Below are 22,045 nucleotides of genomic sequence, written 5' to 3'. Positions count from 1 at the left end.
CTTTGCTCTATTTCCTCTAGGACCATCAAGAGTCATCTTTGCCATCTTTACAATTGCATCATCAACTGGAGTAGAAGGTTCTGCTTGCTGATTTCCTGAGGTAGTTTCAATTTCAGCTTGCTATTTTCTGAATCAGTCTCTGTTTCAGCTTGCTATTTTGGAGTAGCCTTCTCTGTTTCAGCTTGTTGTTGTCCAGCTTCACCTGCATCATATTCCTCGTCTCTTGGAAGATCATTGTTAGGTTCTTGAAAAGTAACATCTATATATTCCTCAACAATATGCTTAGACAAATTATAAACTCTATAGGTTTTACTATTCATAGAATAACCAAGAAAAATAGCTTCATAAGATTTAGCATCAAATTTACCATCATTACCAATTGTCTTGAGCACAAAACACTTTGAGCCAAAGATTCTGAAGTAACTGATGTTGGGCCTCTTTTTCTTGAGCAATTCATATGGAGTCTTGTCCAAAATAGGTCTTATCAATACTCTATTCAGAACATAGCATGCTGTGTTGACTGCTTCTGCCCAAAAACTTCTAGGTAACTTGCTTTCTTGCAACAAAGTCTTTGCTGTCTCTTGCAGTGACCTATTCTTGCGTTCCACCACACCATTTTGTTGTGGAGTCCTTGGAGCCGAGAATTCATGTGATATTCCTCTTTCTTCACAATAAGTAACAAAGTCTTTTTGGAATTCACCACCTCGATCACTCCTTATTCCTACAAGCTTTGTATTGAGCTTATTCTCAAGTAATTTAATTAGTTTCTCAAACTCATTAAAAGCAGCATCTTTAGTTCTAAGAAACAATACCCATGTAAAACGAGAATAATCATCAACAATTACAAAACCATATTGCTTACCTCCTATACTTTTATAAGCTTCTGGACCAAATAAGTCTAAATGTAAAAGTTCTAAGGGTTTAGAAGTAGATACCATTTTCTTTGCTTTGTGAGTACTTCTAATTTGCTTGCCTAATTGGCATGCCGAACATACCTCAGTCTTGACATACTTGATTTTGGGTAAACCTCTGACTAGCTTCTTCTTTGAAAGCTTGTTAAGTAAGTCCATGTGAGCATGACCCAATCTTCTATGCCAAACATAAGGATCAGTGTCTATTGCAGCAGGACAGCAAGTTGTTTTCTGCAACTCAAAGTCCAAAATATATATATTTCCTTCCCTTCTAGCAACTAGGGGGACTTTGTTAGTACCAATAGTAATAATACACTTATCAATACCAAAGTTAACAGTATGACCATCATCATATAACTGACTTATGCTAAGCAGATTATATTTAAGGCCTTTAACATATTGAACTTTATCAATTGAAATGTGTTTATTACCTATTTTACCTTTTCCAAGAATTTGAAGAGTTTTACTATCACCAATAGTCACTCTTCCACCCTTTTTCATCTGAAGACTCAAGAATTGTGCTTTGTCTCCACTCAAATGTCTAGTACATCCGCTATTTAAAATCCATTGAGTTGATTTGACTCGAGCGGCAAGACACATCTACAAAACAAATAAAACAACTCAACCTTTTGGTACCCAAAGTTTGTTGGGTCCGACATGGTTAGCAGATAAAACATATAAAACATGTAAATCAGATTTCTTTATCCATTTTTGGATAAATCTAGGTGATTTAACTCTGCCAGCCTGATGATGGTAAGCTATCTTTGTTCTGTCATTCTGATCATAGTAAGCTGTTTTCTGTTTGTTTCCTCCATGGTATGATTTTTGTCCGTTCTGAACTTTGCAATGCTTTTCAAGATGCCCTTTCTTTCCACATCTGTTGCATATCTTCCAAGGCATAGCATAATCATAGGGTATGCCATGTTTTCCTTCATATCTTAGAGCTTTGTCCTTCTTGTTTGCATTCATTCCAATTCCTTCTCTGACCAATGGAATATTTGTGTTGTTCAACATAGATTTGAGACTTTCTTCTCCTTGAACAAACGATCCCATGCCCTTTTTTAGATCCTCCACTTCCTTTGTGAGCAAATCAATCTTTTCAGCTTGCTGACTTATGATTTCAGCTTGCTGAGATGGTTCTTCTGCTTGATTTGAAGGTGTTGCATCTATTGATTCTCTGAGTTTGAATAGCTCCAAACATTCATCCCTTGCTTCAATCTCCTTCTTTAACTCTGTGATCTCCATTAATTGAGTCTTGTTTCTTTTGAGGAGAATTTTGTTGAAGTTTTCCACGTGACTAACTTTAGCTTGAAGATCCTTGATTTCAGCCTCTTTGTCAGCTTGTGTAGGTACCTTCTTGTCAATCCAAGTATCTACTTTGCTCATCAAATCTTGAACCATAGTCTTGAGATAATTATTCTTCTCTTTTAGCTTGCTATTTTCAGCTTTAAGAGAATAATATTCACCCATAGATACATTCTTACATTCCTGCATGGTTAGTGGTTCCAAAACAATATTTTCAGAAGATAAATTATATTTACAAGAGTTTACCTCACTCTGATCTTCTTCTGAATCACTTTCTAGGTATCCACTTTCTGAATTTCCTCGAACAGAATCATCATAAAGTCCAACTAGGGCAAGATTGACCATGTCTCCACTTGAATCATCACTGGAAACCGAGTCATCATCACTCCAAGTCATTAGAGCTTTAGCTTTCTTCTTATCCTTGAAGACAGTTTGCTGTTTTGACTTCAATTTGTAGCAGTCCCCCTTATAATGGCCTGGCTTTCCACATTCAAAGCATGTCTGATCTTTAGAATCCTTGTTGGGCTTCTTGTTGTTGGAAAATCTGCCTTTATCTCTTTTCAGCTTGTTCTTCTTCTCGATCATCTTTCTGATCTTCCTGGATATTAGAGCTAGTTCTTCGTCTGACTCATCTTCAGATTCCAGTAAGCTTTCATTAGTGTGAAGAGCTAATTGCTTCATTTGAGCAACTGGAGCTTGCATAGAACTTGATTGGCTTTCCTTGATTTTGCTTTCAAATTGTTCCAATTCTGCAAAAATAGCCAATTGATCCATAGTATCTATAGTTGGAGAGGATTCTAGAGCTGTTACCTTTGGTTCATAGATAAATGGCACAGCACTAAGTATCTTCATGTTGATTTCCTCTTGTGGGATATGTTTGCCAAGCTGCTTTAAGGCATTCAGATTTATCTGGAATCTAGCTTGACTTTCTCGAATAGTTTCTCCGTCTTGAAGCTTGAAATTTCCAAACTCATTCATTAGTTTACTCAACTTCACCTTTCTTAAACTCTTGGATCCTTCGTGATACAATTCCAGAGTATCCCATATCTCTTTAGCTGATTTGCATGAAGAGACTTTATCACATTCACTAGGACATAACCCATTCATGAGAGAATTCCTAGCCTTTCCATTGAAGCTGTATTTGATTAGTTCAGCCTCTGTGAGATCATCAACGTCTTTCACTTTGCCTTCTTTGTCCTTAAACTCAAAAGGACCCTTCTGAACAACTCTCAAAGCTAGTGGCTCCCTGGATAGATACACTTCCATGCGACCTTTCCACCAGTTATAGTTTTCTGTACCAAGCAAGAGAGGTGCTCGGTAATCTGAGGTTCCTTCGGGATATTTGTCAGCCATTTTGATCGAATACTATTCCTGTTACAGAAAGATTGGTATACCAATGCTCTGATACCAACTGAAATTACACCTAGAGGGGGGGTGAATAGGTGATTATGGCTAACTAGGATTACTTTTAAATTTTACCCGATAATAGCTTACTGAGATTTTATCAACTGAACTATAATCTGATAATGATAGTAAGCTGAGATGACTAAATGCAATGCAGAAAATAATGTGCAGGAAAGTAAATAGAACACACAAGAATTTTAGCCAGGTTCGACCCCTAAGGCCCTATGGTCTACGTCCTGGTCCCTTACCAACTTGGTAAGAGAATATATTATTGATCAATGAAGGTTACAACTACAAGATACAACAATATATCTCCCTTTATCCCAGCTGCTGATAATGGCTTGCTGAAACCCTGTTTAAGATTCTGCTCTCTAAGTACTATACTACCCCGTAGTACAAACTCCTCTAGCAAGTACCACTAAACCCTTGTTTCCCTAGCCAACTTATCCAGCAACTAATCAATACAATTGAACAATACAAATCAGTGATAAAGTTTACAACTCAAACTATAGACTCTCTCTAAGATAAAACACGTGTATATATTTAGAGCTCGAGAGTATTTTGAAATCAATAAAGATCAGGAGTTGTATGTGTTCTTGCTTGCAAATTTGTCTGTCATAAAACTGCAAGAAAACCACTTATATAACCACACATTAACGTTTGAAAACAGCCTCAACAAATTACAACGGCTAGAATCCAATTCTACCGTGTAAGATCGTTGGGATGGTTTTTCCAACGTTCATGTGTACGTTAGATAGAAGAGAAACACAGAAGTCCAACGTTCAGAAAATATCTCTTCTATTTAGTAGAGGATAAAACGTTTTAATTAGAAGATAGGAGAAAGAGTTTGAAAGAGAAACAAACTCCTATTCTTTAGGAAATCAATTTGAATGATTAAAAATGTTTTATAAATGAGCTCTCTATATATCATGCACGTTTATTATATTAGAGAAGTCCTTACAACTGATATATATGAAGATCCTATAAAATCTCCATGAAATTCGACTTCCTTGTTGAATCTGGACTGTGCATCTTGGCTTGTTGTTATTCTGACAATCGTGATCATAGCTTGCTGAAATAGATTACAGTCTTATGATAGCTTGCTGTCATGATACTTAAACAGCAATGGCATTAAGCTGTTATATCCTGCAGATATTCTCAAATAACAACATTATGGCTTGCTGTGTTGTGATCATCAAAACTAAGGAGTTACAAATATTTTTAATATAAAAATACAAGTCTTTATATTTTATAACTAATTTACATAATAAAATATTTTTTTTATCGAAACAAATAATTAAAATGCTAAAAGTATATATACCTATATACATATAATTACAAAAATTTTGGTTATCACACTTTGATAAGTAATCGTTATTATGGAAGTGACAATACTTTAGCGGCAAGAAATCAATATAAAAATATTGAAATTTTAGATCCTTCCAAAGCCGTGGGTATTGTCTCGATATAGAGTCTTTTAGCCCATTATACTCCCAATAATATATTAACCATTATGAGTGAATTGTCTCTAGGTTGTTTTATATTCATCAACAAGATGTTTTGAAAAAATTTAGTATGAGTTTATTTTTATCATAATAAATATTTTAAATTTGAAAAAATTATGAATTGAAATTTAAAAAATAATGTTGATCTTGATTAATTAATTTAGCCATTTCTGATAAAATTTTATGTCTTATTTTAGTTTTAAAATTAATAATATGTTTTGTTTTCACTAAATAACTTTACTATACTATATGAAACTATTTTTTTTAATGTTAGAGTAAACTTACAAAAAAAATATTTACAAATCTCGTTCAATTCACGTGAGATGTAAAAATTAATATTAAAAATATAATTACTTCAAATATTTATGAAATGATAAATTTGTAATGTGTTTTAGTTTTATTTTTAAATTTTAACTTACTATAACATTTTAATATACAAATTTGTCATGTGTTTTAATTTATTTTAGATTTTAACTTATTACGACATTTTAATATCTTACCTTTAATTTCTTATTTTATAATTTTTTGGTTTGAATTTACTTTTGCTTTATGTAATTTTTGATTGTATTATTGAGTTGAAATGTTATTAGGTTTAAATTTTATCAATTGTCAACTATCATTAAAGTTATTATAATATCTTACATTGTGAAAAAAGTGAGTTATGTGTAATTATATGTGTTTGTTATTATGTAAGCTTATGTCTCTTCTTTAACCTAAACTTACCACATTACCAAAAAAAAATATTTACAAACCTCGTTCAATTAATGTAAAAATTAATAATATTTTTAATTTTAATTTAATATTACTTAAAAATATAATTACTTCAAATATTTATGAAATGATAAATTTGTAATGTGTTTTAGTTTTATTTTTAAATTTTAACTTATTATAACATTTTAATATACAAATTTGTAATGTGTTTTAATTTATTTTAGATTTTAAATTATTACGAAATTTTAATATCTTACCTTTAATTTCTTATTTTACAATTTTTTTGTTTGAATTTACTTTTACTTTATGTAATTTTTGATTGTATTATTAAGTTGAAATGTTATTAGATTTAAATTTTTTCAATTGCCAACTACTATTATAAAGTTATTATAATATCTTACATTGTAAAAAATTGAGTTTTGTGTAATTATATGTGTTTGTTGTTATGCAAGCTTATGTCTTTTCTTTAATCTTAACTGACGACCAAATCGTACCACATTAACTCCCTAACTCCAATTATATATAACTTCAATTATATATAGGATATATAAGATATATAAGATATAATTAGTTCTTGAGCTTACCTTTACTGTGAAGTCATTGGCCTTGGTTCACGTGGTTTGCAGGCTATTGCGTGAGCCGTAGGGTTTATGCAGTACGCACCCGAAAGGTAGCGGTTGCGGATTATATACGATAAAATATATATATATATATAATGGGCTGAGTTCTATGGAGTCCACCTTTTTATCGGAGTCCTCGGAGTCCATCTACGTTCTGCAAATAAAATATATTGTAAAACGTGTTATTTTGCAAAACATGTTACACAAATAGCATAACTTCAACAAAATCATGCAAATCTCATATATTTACGGTACAATATGTATGTTCTGCAATATGTTCTGCAACATGAACATTTATGTTCTGCAAACTAAACATGTTTTGTAGAATATATATTTTTGTAATGTTCTGCTTGTAAAATGTATGCAATCTACAAGATTTTTGATAGAATAGTGATGTTTGTCGAAAAATAATATGTTTTGCAATATTTTAAGCTATATTTTACTTGCAGAACATATATGGACTCCGAGGACTCCAATTAAAGGTGGACTCCATAGAACTTTACTCATAATATATATATATATAAAATCATTATATAGTATGGAAGTAAACTTCAGTGTAAAGATGAGAAAGTGGCTTTTAATGGAGGAAACATAGTTAAGGATTGAGTAGTTTTTAAGACTTATATATTTATTTAGAATTTTAAAATGATCAGGATTAAATAAAAGAATATAACATTAGTTTATAATAAAACTAGACTCAAATCGAAAACACACATGTAACACAGTAAGTAAGTCCAGTAATGATATTAAAATAGTTGTTATTGCTATAATATAACATCCAATTAAATAATTAATTATAATAGGGTGTTAAATTTAGATGTAAAAATAACAAGATATTATAGTTAGTGCTAGATATGAACCAAATATAGATATTGCTATAATTACTAAATGATCATTTAAGTGCCAAAATTTATTAGTAGGTAATAGTGACAAGTATAATTATATAATTTAAGACTAGTTAATTATAATATAACTATATTTAAATATTTTTAGTGTTATTTTATATCTTTCATTGAATTTATAGATTTTATTTTATCAACAAAAATCACTTTTTAATTTTAAATTATACCAAACATCATCATCAGACTTGTTAACAACAGTTGTAAATTAATCTAATGCACGTGTGGCTATGTGCATGTTTGGGACGTCCGAAGTTAAAACTCGGATACTTTCGTGATGCCATCCAAACTCATTTCTTTTAAATAATTATTATATTTATTTTAAATATTTTAAATATAAAGTAAGGTTATTTAAATAACTTTCGTGAATATGTATTTTAATAAAATAAAAACTTGCATTAGTTAGATATGTAAAAATAATTAAATAACTTTTTTAGATAATTCAAACCATCAAACCAAGTTTCTACATAAGTAGATTGATGAATTTTCCAAGTGATAAGTTTTAAAAAAAACTAACCTCTTGGTTCAGCTTCGAATCTCACTGGAGGAGAATTTATGATTATACTCATGAGCCAGAGCTTGTCATTTAAATGCGGTTTACCTTGGTTCACGTGGTTTGCAGGCTATTACGTGAACCCGTAGGGTTTACCCAATACGTACCCGAAGGGTAGCGGATGCGAGTTAGTTATGATAAAAAATAAAAAAAATAAATAAATAAACCGGATTCAAGTAGATAAGTCACGTGTTTTACTTAAAAATATTTTAATTTACGTTATTTAAATCGGATGAATAGTATAATTTTATTGTTTTCGATATGAATAGTATACTTTATTTAGTGTTATCTCAAGATCATTATCTTTATTTTAAGTTTTTTATTTTTCTATTTTATATTAATGTATTAAAATTATTAATTCTTGTAATTTGTAATTTATTTTTTATTTTTAAAAAAAAAGTTATACTCCATCTGACCCTATTTACTTGTCCATTTTGACTTTTCACCCGACAACTTGACCAAATTTTGTCCGGAATTTATACCTATTACATAATAAAAAATAATAATAATTATATCATTGGAAAGTGCATTTAGTCTATTTTAAAATGTAACTTTCCGATTTGAAAAATAATTAATCAATTTTTTTTAGTCTTAAGTCAAAAATTGATCAATTTGACTCGTAAAAAAATAAAATGAACATATAAATAGGTACGGAGGAAGTAACTTATAAGTTATGATTTACCGTTATCAACTTATATACTCCCTCCGTCCCACTGGGATGTTTACCTTACTATTCGGCACGTATTTCGAGACTTCTGTAAAGTATAGTTTCATAATGTTTTTTCAAATTTTTTTTTTGAAATAAAAGTTTAAACATAAAACTTTTATTCAAAAAAAAAAGTTTAAAAAAATATTACGAAACTATACTTTAAACGAGTATTGAAAATCGTGCCGAAAAGTAACGTAAACAATCCAGGAGGACGGAGGGAGTATAACTTTAATATAAAATTATCTAAACACCTAAATAACGTATAAGTTACTCCCTTTGTTTTTTGAATATGTCATTTTGACTTTTGCACACATTTCAATGTGTTTTTGACCGATTATTTAGAATTATCGTTTGTAAAATTTTATTTTTTAAATAAAAGTAGACAACTTATATTTTAATTCACAAATATAAAATTTTTAAAATTATATTTCTAACTAACCGATAAAAACACATTGAAACGTGGGCGACAGTCAAAACGGCAAAAAAAAATTAAGGGAGAACTATGTTCATATCAATTATACTACGATTTTCGATTTTAAGTTATTATAAGTTACATTGTTAAAAAAATCTCAAACGGCCCTATATGCGTGGACGCTAATTGCAGGCTCCGTTTTTAAAAAGTACTTAAGGTTTTTTTAAATTTTCTGTATTTGTTTGAATTCCAAAAAATAACTTTTAAAAACTAAAAAAATATAAATGCAGAAAAATTGAACTTTCATATAAGCTATTTTCATAAACTCAAGATTATACTGGATATCCGGATTTAGATTTAGTAATATAAAAAAATTCATTCATTTATAAATAACGAACCGAATCAGAGTTGGTCAATTCTCAAACCATATTTTGTAATTTGATTCGATACTGAAATAATAAAAAAAAATCGATTAAAGTTGAAACAATATTATTAAAAAGTTTAATTGTTCGTGAATGAAAATAAAAGACATGCAAATATAACATGAGAAAATAGCACAAACTAGGCTAAAGGGCCTGTATATAACATGGATATCCGGTCCAATGCCTCAGTTGCTTACCCTCGTCCCTGGAGTCGGCTATGGATGAACATGGGCTTGTAATTTAAAAAAAGTTGAGGCCATCACAAAAAATTAAAAAGAAAAAATAATTTGTAATCTTCGTAAGTTTTTAAACACGGCCAAGTCGCACAACATCATTTAAAAAAATTTAGAAGTAAATTCGAGTTACCTGAAACTCCTACATTTTAAATTCTTTATGAAAAAATATTTAAAAGAGAGCATTTCATATGAATTTGGGTGTTTAATTATGAAATCAGTAAAAAAAATTATATTTATCGATTTATACTTATCTCGTTTCACTGCATTCACTCAAACCAGACACAAAACAAGTACAAATCGATCTTCGATTTACAGTTTTTAAAATTTTATATATTTATAACTTTTTCCAGCTTACTTTTTACAACTTTAGTTTCTATACCAAGATTAGGAATGACGTTGGCAATCTATATATCTATACATTAAAAATAGCAAGAAAAAGTGTAACAAAAGTTTGGCACCAGAGCATTACATGCAAAGAACTAGCACAAAAAACCACTAGCTAGAGATAGAGATAACACAAAGTGTGGCCTCATTTACTCGCACATATCTAACACACTATCATTACATTACATTGCTCTATCTCAAAACATCCAAACTCATCTACACCAGAAAAAAAGAACTAGAAAAAAAAAACAAACTTTATATATATTTATATAAATTATACTTCTCTTTCTCTTGTAAAAGGACCCACAAACAAAAAATAAATTAATCAAGATTACAGCAATTTAATCAGTGTAATAAAATTAAAAAAAAAAAAAACTAAAATGTCCATTTCCAGATCTTGACTCTGAGATCAACTTTACATTTGGCTTTTGATACAGAAGCTACTGATGCAGACTTACCTTTTGGTGCTGTAACATGTACACCTTCACATTTAATTCTAATCCCCAGCTTTTTGGTCTTTAAATTATCTGCCTTCACAACCACTTTTGTATCCAACAGTATTTTTAATGGCAACCCTGATTTTTTCTTCAGATCTGATCTTAATGAAGTTACTGAATCCGCGTCGAGAACTTGTGAAGTGGTGTGTAATGGTGTGTGTATGTAGGTTATGTTTTGCGGGTTACTGGTGAAAGATTTGAATGATCCTTGGCCTATTTCGACTTCTGAGGAGGTTAGGGTTGTGATTTGTATGGGGTCGTAGATGAATGCTAATTTCTTGTTAGGGTTTGTGGATGAGAGAGTAATGTTTAGTTTTGTTGTGAGTCTCGTGGAGTCATCGAAGGATGAGGTTGTGAGATTAAATTGCGAGATTTTCAGAGAGGTGAATGAGAATGTGGGACGGTGAGGTTTGTATATAGAGTAAGCTATAGCACCCGCAATTGCGGCGGCTATGAGGAGAATCATGACAATGAAAATTGACCAGCAGCAGCAGCAACAGAAGTAGTTTCGTTTAGTACGGTGTCTACGACGGGCGGGGTGAGGTGGGTTTTGACGGTAAGGGTGGCGGAGATGGGATTTGGCTGGTGGGACTGGTAGAGGGTTGTGGTGGTTGGTGGCGGCGACTGGTGGGGCGGTGGTGGTGGTGGTGGTGGTGGTGGTGCCGTTGGGTTTGGGGGCGGATGGATAGACTCTATCTGTCATGTTTTATGTTTTTTGGAGTGTTGGGGGGATATGTTTGATAATGTGATAGGAGTGTTGTGTAAATATGAGTGAAGGGAAATGGAGAAATGAGTGTGAAAATATAAACAAGAATTACATACAAGGTATGGCTAGATGTTGCGCTTACAACTCACCATAAAATTGACTAATGCCTCTTTTGTCTATAGATATTAGATTTACATAGAGGGAAGTTTCTTTTTAAAATGTTACCATGAATTTAAGAACTTTTTTTATTTAAGTTCTCCTAGAAGCTAAGTTAAAGATTTATGTTTCTTGTTGTTACAGATATCGATTCGATTTCGATCGATGCTTAATTATAACAGTTACTAATATTTATCTAGGTAACAAATATAAATTTTGATTCGATTTTATTTGATATTTACAAATTTGTCCCTGCCTACAGCAAATATATATTATAATATTATACCGCATCTTTTTTGTTTTCGTGGTACGTATAAAATGTGATTTTTGATGTGAATAAGTTCATATTTTCACTTACCTAGTGGTCTTTTTTCTATGATATGCTACGTTAGAACAGACGTTTGATCTCGTCATCTAATAATTCGTAACCGGAAACTAATATTTGTATAAAAAATTAGATTGTAGTCGAGGGGAGGAGTCAATGAGTTACAAGTTACAACTAAGAAACTTGACAATTGTTGACGGTGCATAACGGCTCCTTACTATCGGCCCATTATATTATGATGAAGTATGCATTTGTATATTTTTCTTATTTTCCTTGCTGGAATGTTGATAATTAAATACTATATTAATGTAAGTTAATGTAAAATTTCATGTATCAAGGATATATATGTTGCCTGTAGGTTTGTTTTTCATTTTAGAATATGATGCTTGTAGCTGTATAAGTTCGGATGTATTAGTTGTAAACAAGTGGTGAGCTGATAATGAAGTTTGCGACTCTCACGTCTTTAAGAGGGATTTTTGGGTTTATATGGAACTTAGCACGTTGTTAAACATGGCCTCTGGTTTAATAGTTTGTATCTTGCTTTCTGTGAGTCTGTAAGGACCCGTTTGATATTATTGTTGTAGATAGCTAAAACAGTTTTTTTGCTGAAAATTTGTTAGAAAAGTGTTTAGTAAATTGTAAAAGCTGTTTTCTGCAAAAGCGTTTTTTATCTAAAAATTTAAAAACTGCTGTTAGTAAAGCATGTACCCATGCTTTTGGAAAAAGCTATTTTCAGCTTCTGCGGGAAGTAGCTATCAGTTTCACCATCAAACATTCTCAAAAATATTATTTTTATATATTATATCTTAACATATGCATAAATTAAAAAAAATATTACCAAAGAGTCATCTAATTTTCGTCACAGCACTTTTTCTCACAGTATAGCAGTTTTTAAAAGCACTCTCAAACGGAGCCTAAGTCTGTGAGCTCCCATCTGTACTGTACTATTTTATAATAGACGAAATATTAAAAATTTGGTTGGTACGGTTTTTTATCACTTACATAATTGTCCTTTCTTAAAAAAAATTAATATTTTACTCAATTGTCTTTTTTAATTAATATATAATCAATTATCTTTATATAACAAAGTTTTATGAAGTCTACTATTTCATCATAGATCTCGGAGATCACCTACGTTCTGCAATCAAAACACTATAAAACATATTATTTTATGAAAAATATTTTACGAATATCACTAATTCATTAAAGTTGTTGAAGAACCTTCAAGTTTAAAAACACTACAAGAAAAACGGGAAATTACTAAATGAGAAATGACATTGGTGGAAAATGAGTATGATCATAGGCAACATGGGTCCCACATGTTGAGGTGGACAGCCACATGTCGAGGACCCACATGCCAAGTAAAATGTCATGTGGAAATACAAGTTTCCACCCACTAATGGTTGGAAATACCTTTCCCACTACTAGTGGTAGGAAATAAGAGTAATGTTAGGAAATTAGTGCACTTGGTAGGAATTATACTAGAAAGCCATGTAAACATTATTTTGTACAAGTCATTTCCTATCATCCTCAGTACGAAATACCTAGGGATGGGAATTTCCCCCGCCCTCCCCGACCCCGATCCAATCCCCGCCCCGAACGGGGGGAGGGGGGAATCGGGGATTTTTTCGGGTACGTGACAGGGATCGGGAAGATATTTGTAAAAAAATTCGGGGATCGGGGCGGTGGCGGGGATTAGTTTCTCCCCGCCCCGATCCCCGACCTCGAATCGTATTTTAAATCAAAATAATATTATATATACAAAAATCTCAAATAAATATTGAAAGATATACAATAATATTATTATTTTCAATTTCGTATCTCCTAAATGATTTAAATTTACTTATCGTGATATTATTTCAATTTAATAATACTAATTTTGGTTATTATTATACTAGAAATAAATATTAATTCAAATTAAGGTTAAATATTAATAATAAATTTTAAAGAAAATATACATATATATTATAATTTATTATGTGAATTTTTATTGAAAAATATTATTTAAAATTAATTTTTATTAAACGAAAAAATTAAAAAAATCCTTCGAATCCCCACGGGGATCCCCATTCCCCGTCCCAGACGGGGAATGGGGAGTAAAATAATCCTCGTTCGGGGATCGGGGCAGTTGTGCGAATTGGTTTTCGGTTCAGGGATCGGGGGCGGGGATGACACTCCCCGACCCCGAAGTGACCCGATGACCATCCCTGGAAATACCTTGTTGAAGACAGTAGAAAATAACTTGAAGATTGTAGGAAATAGCTTGAAGATGGTAGAAAATAGATTAAATGCGGTAGAAATTGTTGGTTAAGTTTTTTTAAAAAAAAATAATTCATTAATTTAATACATAACATATTCCCTAACAATATCAATGTATAAATCTCAAACATACAACCAAAATCAAAAATCATACATCATAAAATTAAATTTATCTTACCACTATCATTTTATTTAAAATTATAAACCATAAAAATGTACTAAAATTACAAATATTACATGAAACCAAAAATTGTGTTGAACTTCAAAATTAATCACCCCCAAAGTGGGTCATCATCGTTTAATCCTTCATCAACATTCGACGTCGCTTTCTCCATTTCTTTATCTTCAATTCATAAATTATGTTTTGCTTGTATTAAGTCCTATCAATTTACATAAGAAGTAAACAAATAAAAATTAGTATCAACAAATAAAAAAAATATCTTCAATCTAATTTTATAATTTTCTCAAATTTTGATATTATGACTTAGAAAAAGTATCACATTAATTATTGATTGAAAAATAATAGAATTTATGATATTAGATTGTTGAATAATGACAAAATGGCTCATTAGAGAAAACATATTTAACGAGAGAACGATTTTTAAACTTTTTAATCTTTTATATTTATTTATTATTATCATATAAAAAGTACTAAAAAGAAACAAAATGAAATATTTTTTGTTTGAAAAATATATTTTCATTATGAAATCATTGCAAATGAAGTTAAAAAGTTCTAATTTTCTGCAAACATGGTAATTTTGAAGTAATATCGACATCCGTACGGTTGGATCCTTAAAATGAAATTTATAAAAAAATTGTTGTCTATCCATAATCTAACCCCTAAATTTGATTATATTAAAAAATGATTAATAGTTGGTAGCAAATGTAACTAGTTGGTAGTAAACGTAACTAGTCATTTTCTACCGCTTCTTGGTAGGAAAAATCATGTGGCATATAAGCCAATCACAAGCCAACACATTAGTCTATTAGTGTTGAGTAGACAAGCTCATTTTCTGCCGCATCGAAGTGGTAGAAAATGAGATGCACAAAACCTAAGCAGTAGTGTGGCAAGAAATACTTTGTTTAAAACGACGTCGTTTTATGAGTGACAAAATTGTTGGAAAAATGACATGGAAAGTGGGTCCACCTTTAGCCATTTCCTACCACCATCGGTAGGATAGTCATTTCCTACCGAGTACGAAATTGGTAGGAAAAGACCCTTTGACCTAATAATCGGTAGGAAATAGTTGGTAGGAAATTTGTTGGCAGGAAATGTTCGGTAGGAAAAGCCTGTTTTTCTTGTAGTGAAAGTAAAATATGTATGTTCTCCAAACTGAAAAAATATTCTGCAAATTAAACATGTCTCATAAAATAAAATATTTTGTAATATTCTACATGCCGTACATAAATGATATTCAAGATTTTGAATAAAATAATGATATTTGTAGAGCAGGACTCGCAAAATAATACGTGTTGCAATATTTTTTATGCAAAATTTTACTTGCAGATAGATGGTCTCCAAGGTTTTCAACAAAAAGGTGGTTTTCATAGAATTTAACTCTGTGTTCAACAATTCTTTTTAATTTATACCTTTTTTCAGTAAGACATGTTGCCTTTTTTATTTTCTCCAAATAAAACAAAATTTTCTCTTAAAATATTTAATTAATATATAACCAATTACCTTTATAAGTAAAATACGTTGTATTTTTTATTTTTACCAACTAAAATAACTCTTTCTCTACAAATATCTTAGAAAATTATTTTTAATCTAAACCTTTTTTCAATAAAACATGTTGCCCTTTTTTATTTTCTCCAAATAAAACAAATCTTTCTCCAAAATATCATGGATTTTTTTTAATATATACTGATTATCTATCGATCAATCTATACTAGACAAAACTGTTGGGGTTAAACCCAATAGGTAGTATGGTCTTGGTGATAGAAAATATAATTGAATTGGGTAATAATTGTATGGGTAGACAATTATTATCATAATTGAGTTGGGTAATAATTGTATGTGTTGACAATTATTATTATAATGGGAATGGGTAATAATTGTATGGGTAAACAATTATTATTGTAATCAGATTAGGTATGTCTTGTTGACTAAGTTTGTGATGGCTATATATACATAGTCATGTTATTGTTTTGATGTATGCTTGAGTATTGTCTGACTTAAGTATCGCTTGAGTGAATACCGTTTGGTGAGATTGATTGTATTATTGATAATTATTTTGATTAATAATACAAGTTGTGACGTGGGTTTTCCGCGTCATATATTGAGTGTGTGTTTTGTATTGTTTGTTTGGTTCTATACTTGTGTGTGTTCCCCCTAACAATTGGTATCAAGAGCCAAGGTTCATGATGGAGAAGGTTGGGGGATTTGAAATTGAATTTTTTAATGGAAGAAACAATTTTACCTTGTGGCAAAGTACGGTAAAAGATCTGTTAATTCAACGAGGGTTATATGCGACTTTCGGAGGGAAGAAGCCTACTGAAGTTGATGATACAAAGTGGGGAGACATGAAGTTACGTGCGGCATCAACGATCCGGTTGGCCCTTGCACCGGAAATCAAGTATGATGTTCTTGAAGAGGACAATCCCAAGAATTTGTGGGAGAAGTTAACGAAGACTTATCACTCAAAGTCTTTGGCCAACAAGCTGTTTCTCAAGAAAGATTTGTTTGGGCTCAAGATGGAAGAAGACGGAGATTTAAGAGATCATCTGAATCGTTTTAATGGCTTAATTAACCAGCTAAATAATTTGGATGAAAAATTAAAGGATGAGCTACTAGTGTATCTACCGAAGAAGTATAATACTGTGATGACTTCTTTATTGGTTGGGAAAACGAAGTTAGATTTGGATGAGACTATTGTTGTTCTTCTGGAGGCCGAAAGATTGATGAAACAAGAATCGAGTGACACATCTGATGGAAGTGCATTTGTGGTACGTTCGCGTGACACGGAAAAGAAGTATGCTAAGAAACATAACCCTAATATCAGGTGTTTTTATTGTGAGGAATTGGGTCATATACAATTTATGTGTCCAAAGGCAAGAGAAGACTTGAGAGAGTTGAAGAAAAATCGAGGGGGTAGTGTTTCGCTTGTAGAAGCTGATGAAGATGTTCTTTTGGTTCAAGAAGAGAAGGGATCAAAAGAAGAATGGGTGCTTGACTCGGGATGTTCTCATCACATATGTGGTAGGAGGGAGTGGTTCTCGTCCTATAAAAAGTGTGAGGGAAAGATTGTAACTTTACCGAACGGTAAAACGGTAAAGGTTGCTGGCATTGGTGAGGTAACAATGAAACGTCACAACGGTCGTGTTCAGAAGTTAACTCATGTAAGATATATACCGGAGTTAAATCGAAATCTGATTTCGTTGGGTAAATTAGTTGATTTGGGATATACTGTTATGATGAAAAATAGTATGTTGAAAGTCACTAAAGGAGATTTAGAGATACTCAAAGGTCGAAAAGATAATAGAAATCTTTTTGTACTAGAAGGAGGGTTATTGTTCGAGGGGAGGTATTGGGCGATCGACGTCGATGGCTTCATGGTGACCGTTAATTCGGTTGTGCATGAAATCATATTGGGTTGAAGGGGAGGATTGTTGGGGTTAAACCCAATAGGTAGTATGGTCTTGGTGATAGAAAACATAATTGAATTGGGTAATAATTGTATGGGTAGACAATTATTATTATAATTGAGTTGGGTAATAATTGTATGTGTTGACAATAATTATTATAATGGGAATGGGTAATAATTGTATGGGTAAACAATTATTATTGTAATCAGATTAGGTATGTCTTGTTGGCTAAGTTTGTGATGGCTATATATACATAGTCATGTTATTGTTTTGATGTATGCTTGAGTATTGTTTGACTTAAGTATCGTTTGAGTGAATACCGTTTGGTGAGATTGATTGTATTATTGATAATTGTTTTGATTAATAATACAAGTTGGGACGTGGGTTTTTCCGCGTCATATATTGAGTGTGTGTTTTGCATTGTTTGTTTGGTTCTATACTTATGTGTGTTCCCCCTAACAGAAACATTAAAAGTTTGGTAGTCGATCGGTACTCACTAAAATTACATAATTACCAAACTTAATCAATTTAATATTTGGACATAATTATCTTACATAATATTACAAAAGAAAGGACGGGAAATAAAAGAGTTTTATTGTAAATTAGATAAGATTCATGTTCACGACTCTAAAACTAATGCTGATACACCAATCAACAAGGAAGATTGAACTACAATATTTTTCTTGAAAATAGTTCTCCAAAATTGATAAGAAATCGTTACGAATGTGGGTGGAACCTCTATTTTTGACCGAGTTTATTAAATTATCTTTTTTCTAAAACCTAATTATTAGAAAATAGGTATTATAATATAATAAAAGATTTATTCTGCATGTTTTACTTATTCAAACATCTTACAGTTTTAACAAATATATTTAATAAAATATTAACATTAAAATAACAATTATTTAAAACAACCGTGCATCGCACATGTTTAAACTAAACATTAAAAATTTAATAGTCGTTTGGTATTTGCTGAAATTTCTTAATTGCTCTCACTTAATTAATTTATTATTTTGACATAATTATCTTTTATAATATTGTCGTTAAAAATTATAAAACCCCTAAAACAAAGTTATATATGATCGGACATAATAGTCGAGTATGAGACGGTATTTGGTAGATATAGACGATGTTCGGGTTAAAATAAAGTAATTACTACCGATGGTGTCAGAACAATTATACTATTGAATCGACATATAAAAATTAAACTAAAACATAATTCATTTGTCGATATAATAATATTGGGCTAAAAAAATGACATATTACTTACTCTTATAACACCTATAATTAATATAATATTAAAATAATAAATATTTAAAACAACCGTGTATTATACTGGTTTTAGGCTAATAATTATGACGAAATTAGGCACCATAAGTCCATAATTAGTCATGGTTTTCTTTAACTAAAAAACTTTGTAAAAATGGGAAAAAAACATCTACCTTATAAGCCTAGAAATGGTTTGAATCCAACTTGTTAAAATCAATTAGAATTTTCATTTTAAACATTTCAAGAAGTAGTCGAGTTTCAACGTCATTTCCGAATCATGACTTCTACGGTAGTTCAAAACAACAAACTCAAAAATTATTTCCGATCATGAATTTTTTGAAGGGAAAAATTTGATTACGGTTTGTTATGAAAAAAAAGTGATTCAATTTGATTTTCATTATTTAATTAGAGCCGGCTTTGTTTACGGATAGATATTATTATCCGAAATATGTCATGTCAATTTGGATGAAATTCACATGAGACATTATTTTTGCTAATTCGAACTAAAAGATGATAAAAAATCAGTATATTTTCTGACATCATATTCACAATTAACAGTTTGCCCTCGCATGAAGGTCGCGATCTAGCATCAAAATCATCACTAATATTATTTATAAACTTGTTCAAAAACAACATAATGGAAAAAGTGGAAGATTATAAACTATAATAGTTTTTTTATGTATTTTCCGTGAAAAGTAGTCATCTTACAAATTTAAATTCAATTCACCTGCATGGCTGCATCACAACGAAGTACACTAACCATGTATTAAAAAATAAAAAGAACAAAACATAAGGTGGCTTGAAACAATCAAATTTAACTTTTAAAGGTAGTAAGACTTGATTGTTTAACTTTCTTAACCACGATTGGGTAACCACTTGGTATCCCTGTTATACCCCTCATCTTTATCAGAATTACGATATATTTGCATTTTGTAGCTTTATAGTTAATAAATATTAAAAATATATTAAAAAAAATTATATTAAAAAAAACAGCTTTTAGACAACACACTGCCCTAGAGCAGATCCCCAACCCAACATTTAATTGACGCGGAAAACTAGAAGAAAAAGGTTTGCACTGAACTTATTAGCAAGTACAGCCACCGACAATTCTTAAGCATTGCAGACTACCTTGTTTACGTGTGATTTTTTGCTGAAATTAATTTTTAAAATTTTGATATTTTTTATAATAAATAATTCTGATTATTATTTTTTCGTTCTTCTTATTAATTTATTCCTTCCGTCCATCCAACATGTATTTTAAAGTGTATTTAAATTATAGTTTTTTAAAAAATTAAACTTTTTTCTGAATAAAAATTGAACATATATACCAAGTATTTTATTCGGAATATAAAAAAATGAGAGAGAAAAAGTTATAAAATAAGATAAAACCTTAAGGATACATTTTTCGAATAATTGCATTGTTGTGTCTTCCACAGCGGTGAATAATAGCTATATATACCTTTATATAGCTATATAAAGGTAGTTTTAATCAATAATTGAACATTGGCTAGTCTCATTTCTTGTTCTTTTATTACTGCAACTTGACACAAAGTTTCCGTGTTGGTTTATTTGTCATTTACCTTATGGATTTAAATATGAAGTTACCAGTTTAGGAGCTTCCTACACTCAATATTTAATTTCCACTAAGTAGATAAATTTCATGATTATGGTAATGGAGTTCTACTTTACAATAAATAATCTCTCATTTGTTTACAGCTATCAGGGAACTGGAATGCATCTCACAATTGTTGAGATTTTCCTTTCAATTACCTGGGAAATTCAAATTGATTTTTCAACACGGTTTGAAATTAAAATTCTCAATGGTCCGTTTTAAAATTTAGATTTCATTTACAATTCCGACCATGTACCATGTTAGGGATCGGATAAATAAAAGAATTTAACTTTAAATTTTAGTTCGAAATCCAAAACATCTAAATATTAGTATACAAATTAAAATGCATGTTAGTGAGGTATAACCAAATATATATATATTAAGAGGGGAGGCTTCCTCTGTCCGTGACTGACTAAAATTTTAGCAAATTTAGACCGTTGACGGGGACCGAGGCTTCTACTGCTCTCCCTGGTTCCGCCCTCTGTTCCGGACTTTGATTTTCGAATGTCAACCTGAAAGGGAGGTAGAGAACACCAAAAGTAGTTTCAGATTCCTGTAACCGATTACAAATTTGAAACAAAAAAACTAAGATTAGAATATAAATGAACGCACGTATTGCATGTTTGATGCATATGCTTCAAACTGCTTCACAATATAAAAAAGGGGGTGAGCACATGATAAGGGTTCCACATAGCTTGATCAAGTTAAAACTCATAATGCAACTGGAGGAAATGCAAGTCATGGATAAAGAAGCTGTATCTAAGTAAGGGAAATAGTATAGAGATTCTGCAGGACCAGGCAGCTGGCACATGTACACAACAAGACAATGGTCTTTTTTGTCCATGCCGTTGAGGCCTATCTTTGAATATTAATCAACGTGCCCTCCTCTCCAGATAAGCTCCATCAAATATATACATGCACGTGAAATATGAATTGCTATTGGATATGTTCTCTTAATGTAAGCCCTACCACCATATGAGCTATAGAAAACAAATTACAATGCGGAGCTGGGAATACAATTATAGGAAGGGCAAATAATGACTCATTCTATAATTTTTCAGATATTTATATTAAAAAATTTGTGAATTTGGACGGTTGGCGAGGAGGTTCACTTTGGTGTCCTGTTCCTCCCCTGATTTTAAACATATTTATGAAGGTCTTAAAAAAGAGGGGGTTTACTTTGATACCTTGTTCCGCCCTTAATTTTAAACATATTTATGAATTAAAGAAGGTTAATGTATTAAAGTCCATCTAATTAACCATTTTATGATCCAACGTCCATAATCTTGTCCTTTTTATTTTTATTTTCTTTTGGACAAACACATTTAATAGGATACCATATCTTATAATGTGATTAAATCCAAGAAATGGATGATCAAATTCAAATACATATTATAACCATCCCGGGGATTCAGTCCAATCACTTGAGACAAATTTGCCTTGCGAACTTAATATATGTTCACATTTCAACTGTTGTGTTGCAGTATTTTTATATTTCTTTTGATAATGGTAATGTGGTGTTTGGTTTAAGTTAATCCAATTCAAGATCATCAAAACATCTAGAT

General features: G+C 31.0%; 1 protein-coding gene across 1 annotated transcript; it reads right to left on the bottom strand.

The window, feature by feature from the left end:
• Window positions 1-10,199: 10,199 nt before the first annotated feature.
• Window positions 10,200-11,401, bottom strand: LOC141672764 (NDR1/HIN1-like protein 6). The gene has a single exon (XM_074479426.1). The coding sequence runs from the start codon at window positions 11,269-11,271 to the stop codon at window positions 10,447-10,449; it is 825 nt and encodes a 274-aa protein (XP_074335527.1). The 5' UTR covers window positions 11,272-11,401; the 3' UTR covers window positions 10,200-10,446.
• Window positions 11,402-22,045: the final 10,644 nt, after the last annotated feature.

This window comes from Apium graveolens, chromosome 7, assembly GCF_009905375.1.
Source record: "Apium graveolens cultivar Ventura chromosome 7, ASM990537v1, whole genome shotgun sequence".
NCBI lineage: Eukaryota > Viridiplantae > Streptophyta > Magnoliopsida > Apiales > Apiaceae > Apium > Apium graveolens.
Note: the sequence above shows the minus strand (reverse complement) of the source record. Positions and strands in the feature narration are given on the sequence as shown.

Excerpts from the sequence above, each read along its gene's own strand:
- LOC141672764 (XM_074479426.1), bottom strand. The coding sequence starts at position 11,271 with ATGACAGATAGAGTCTATCCATCCGCCCCCAAACCCAACGGCACCACC.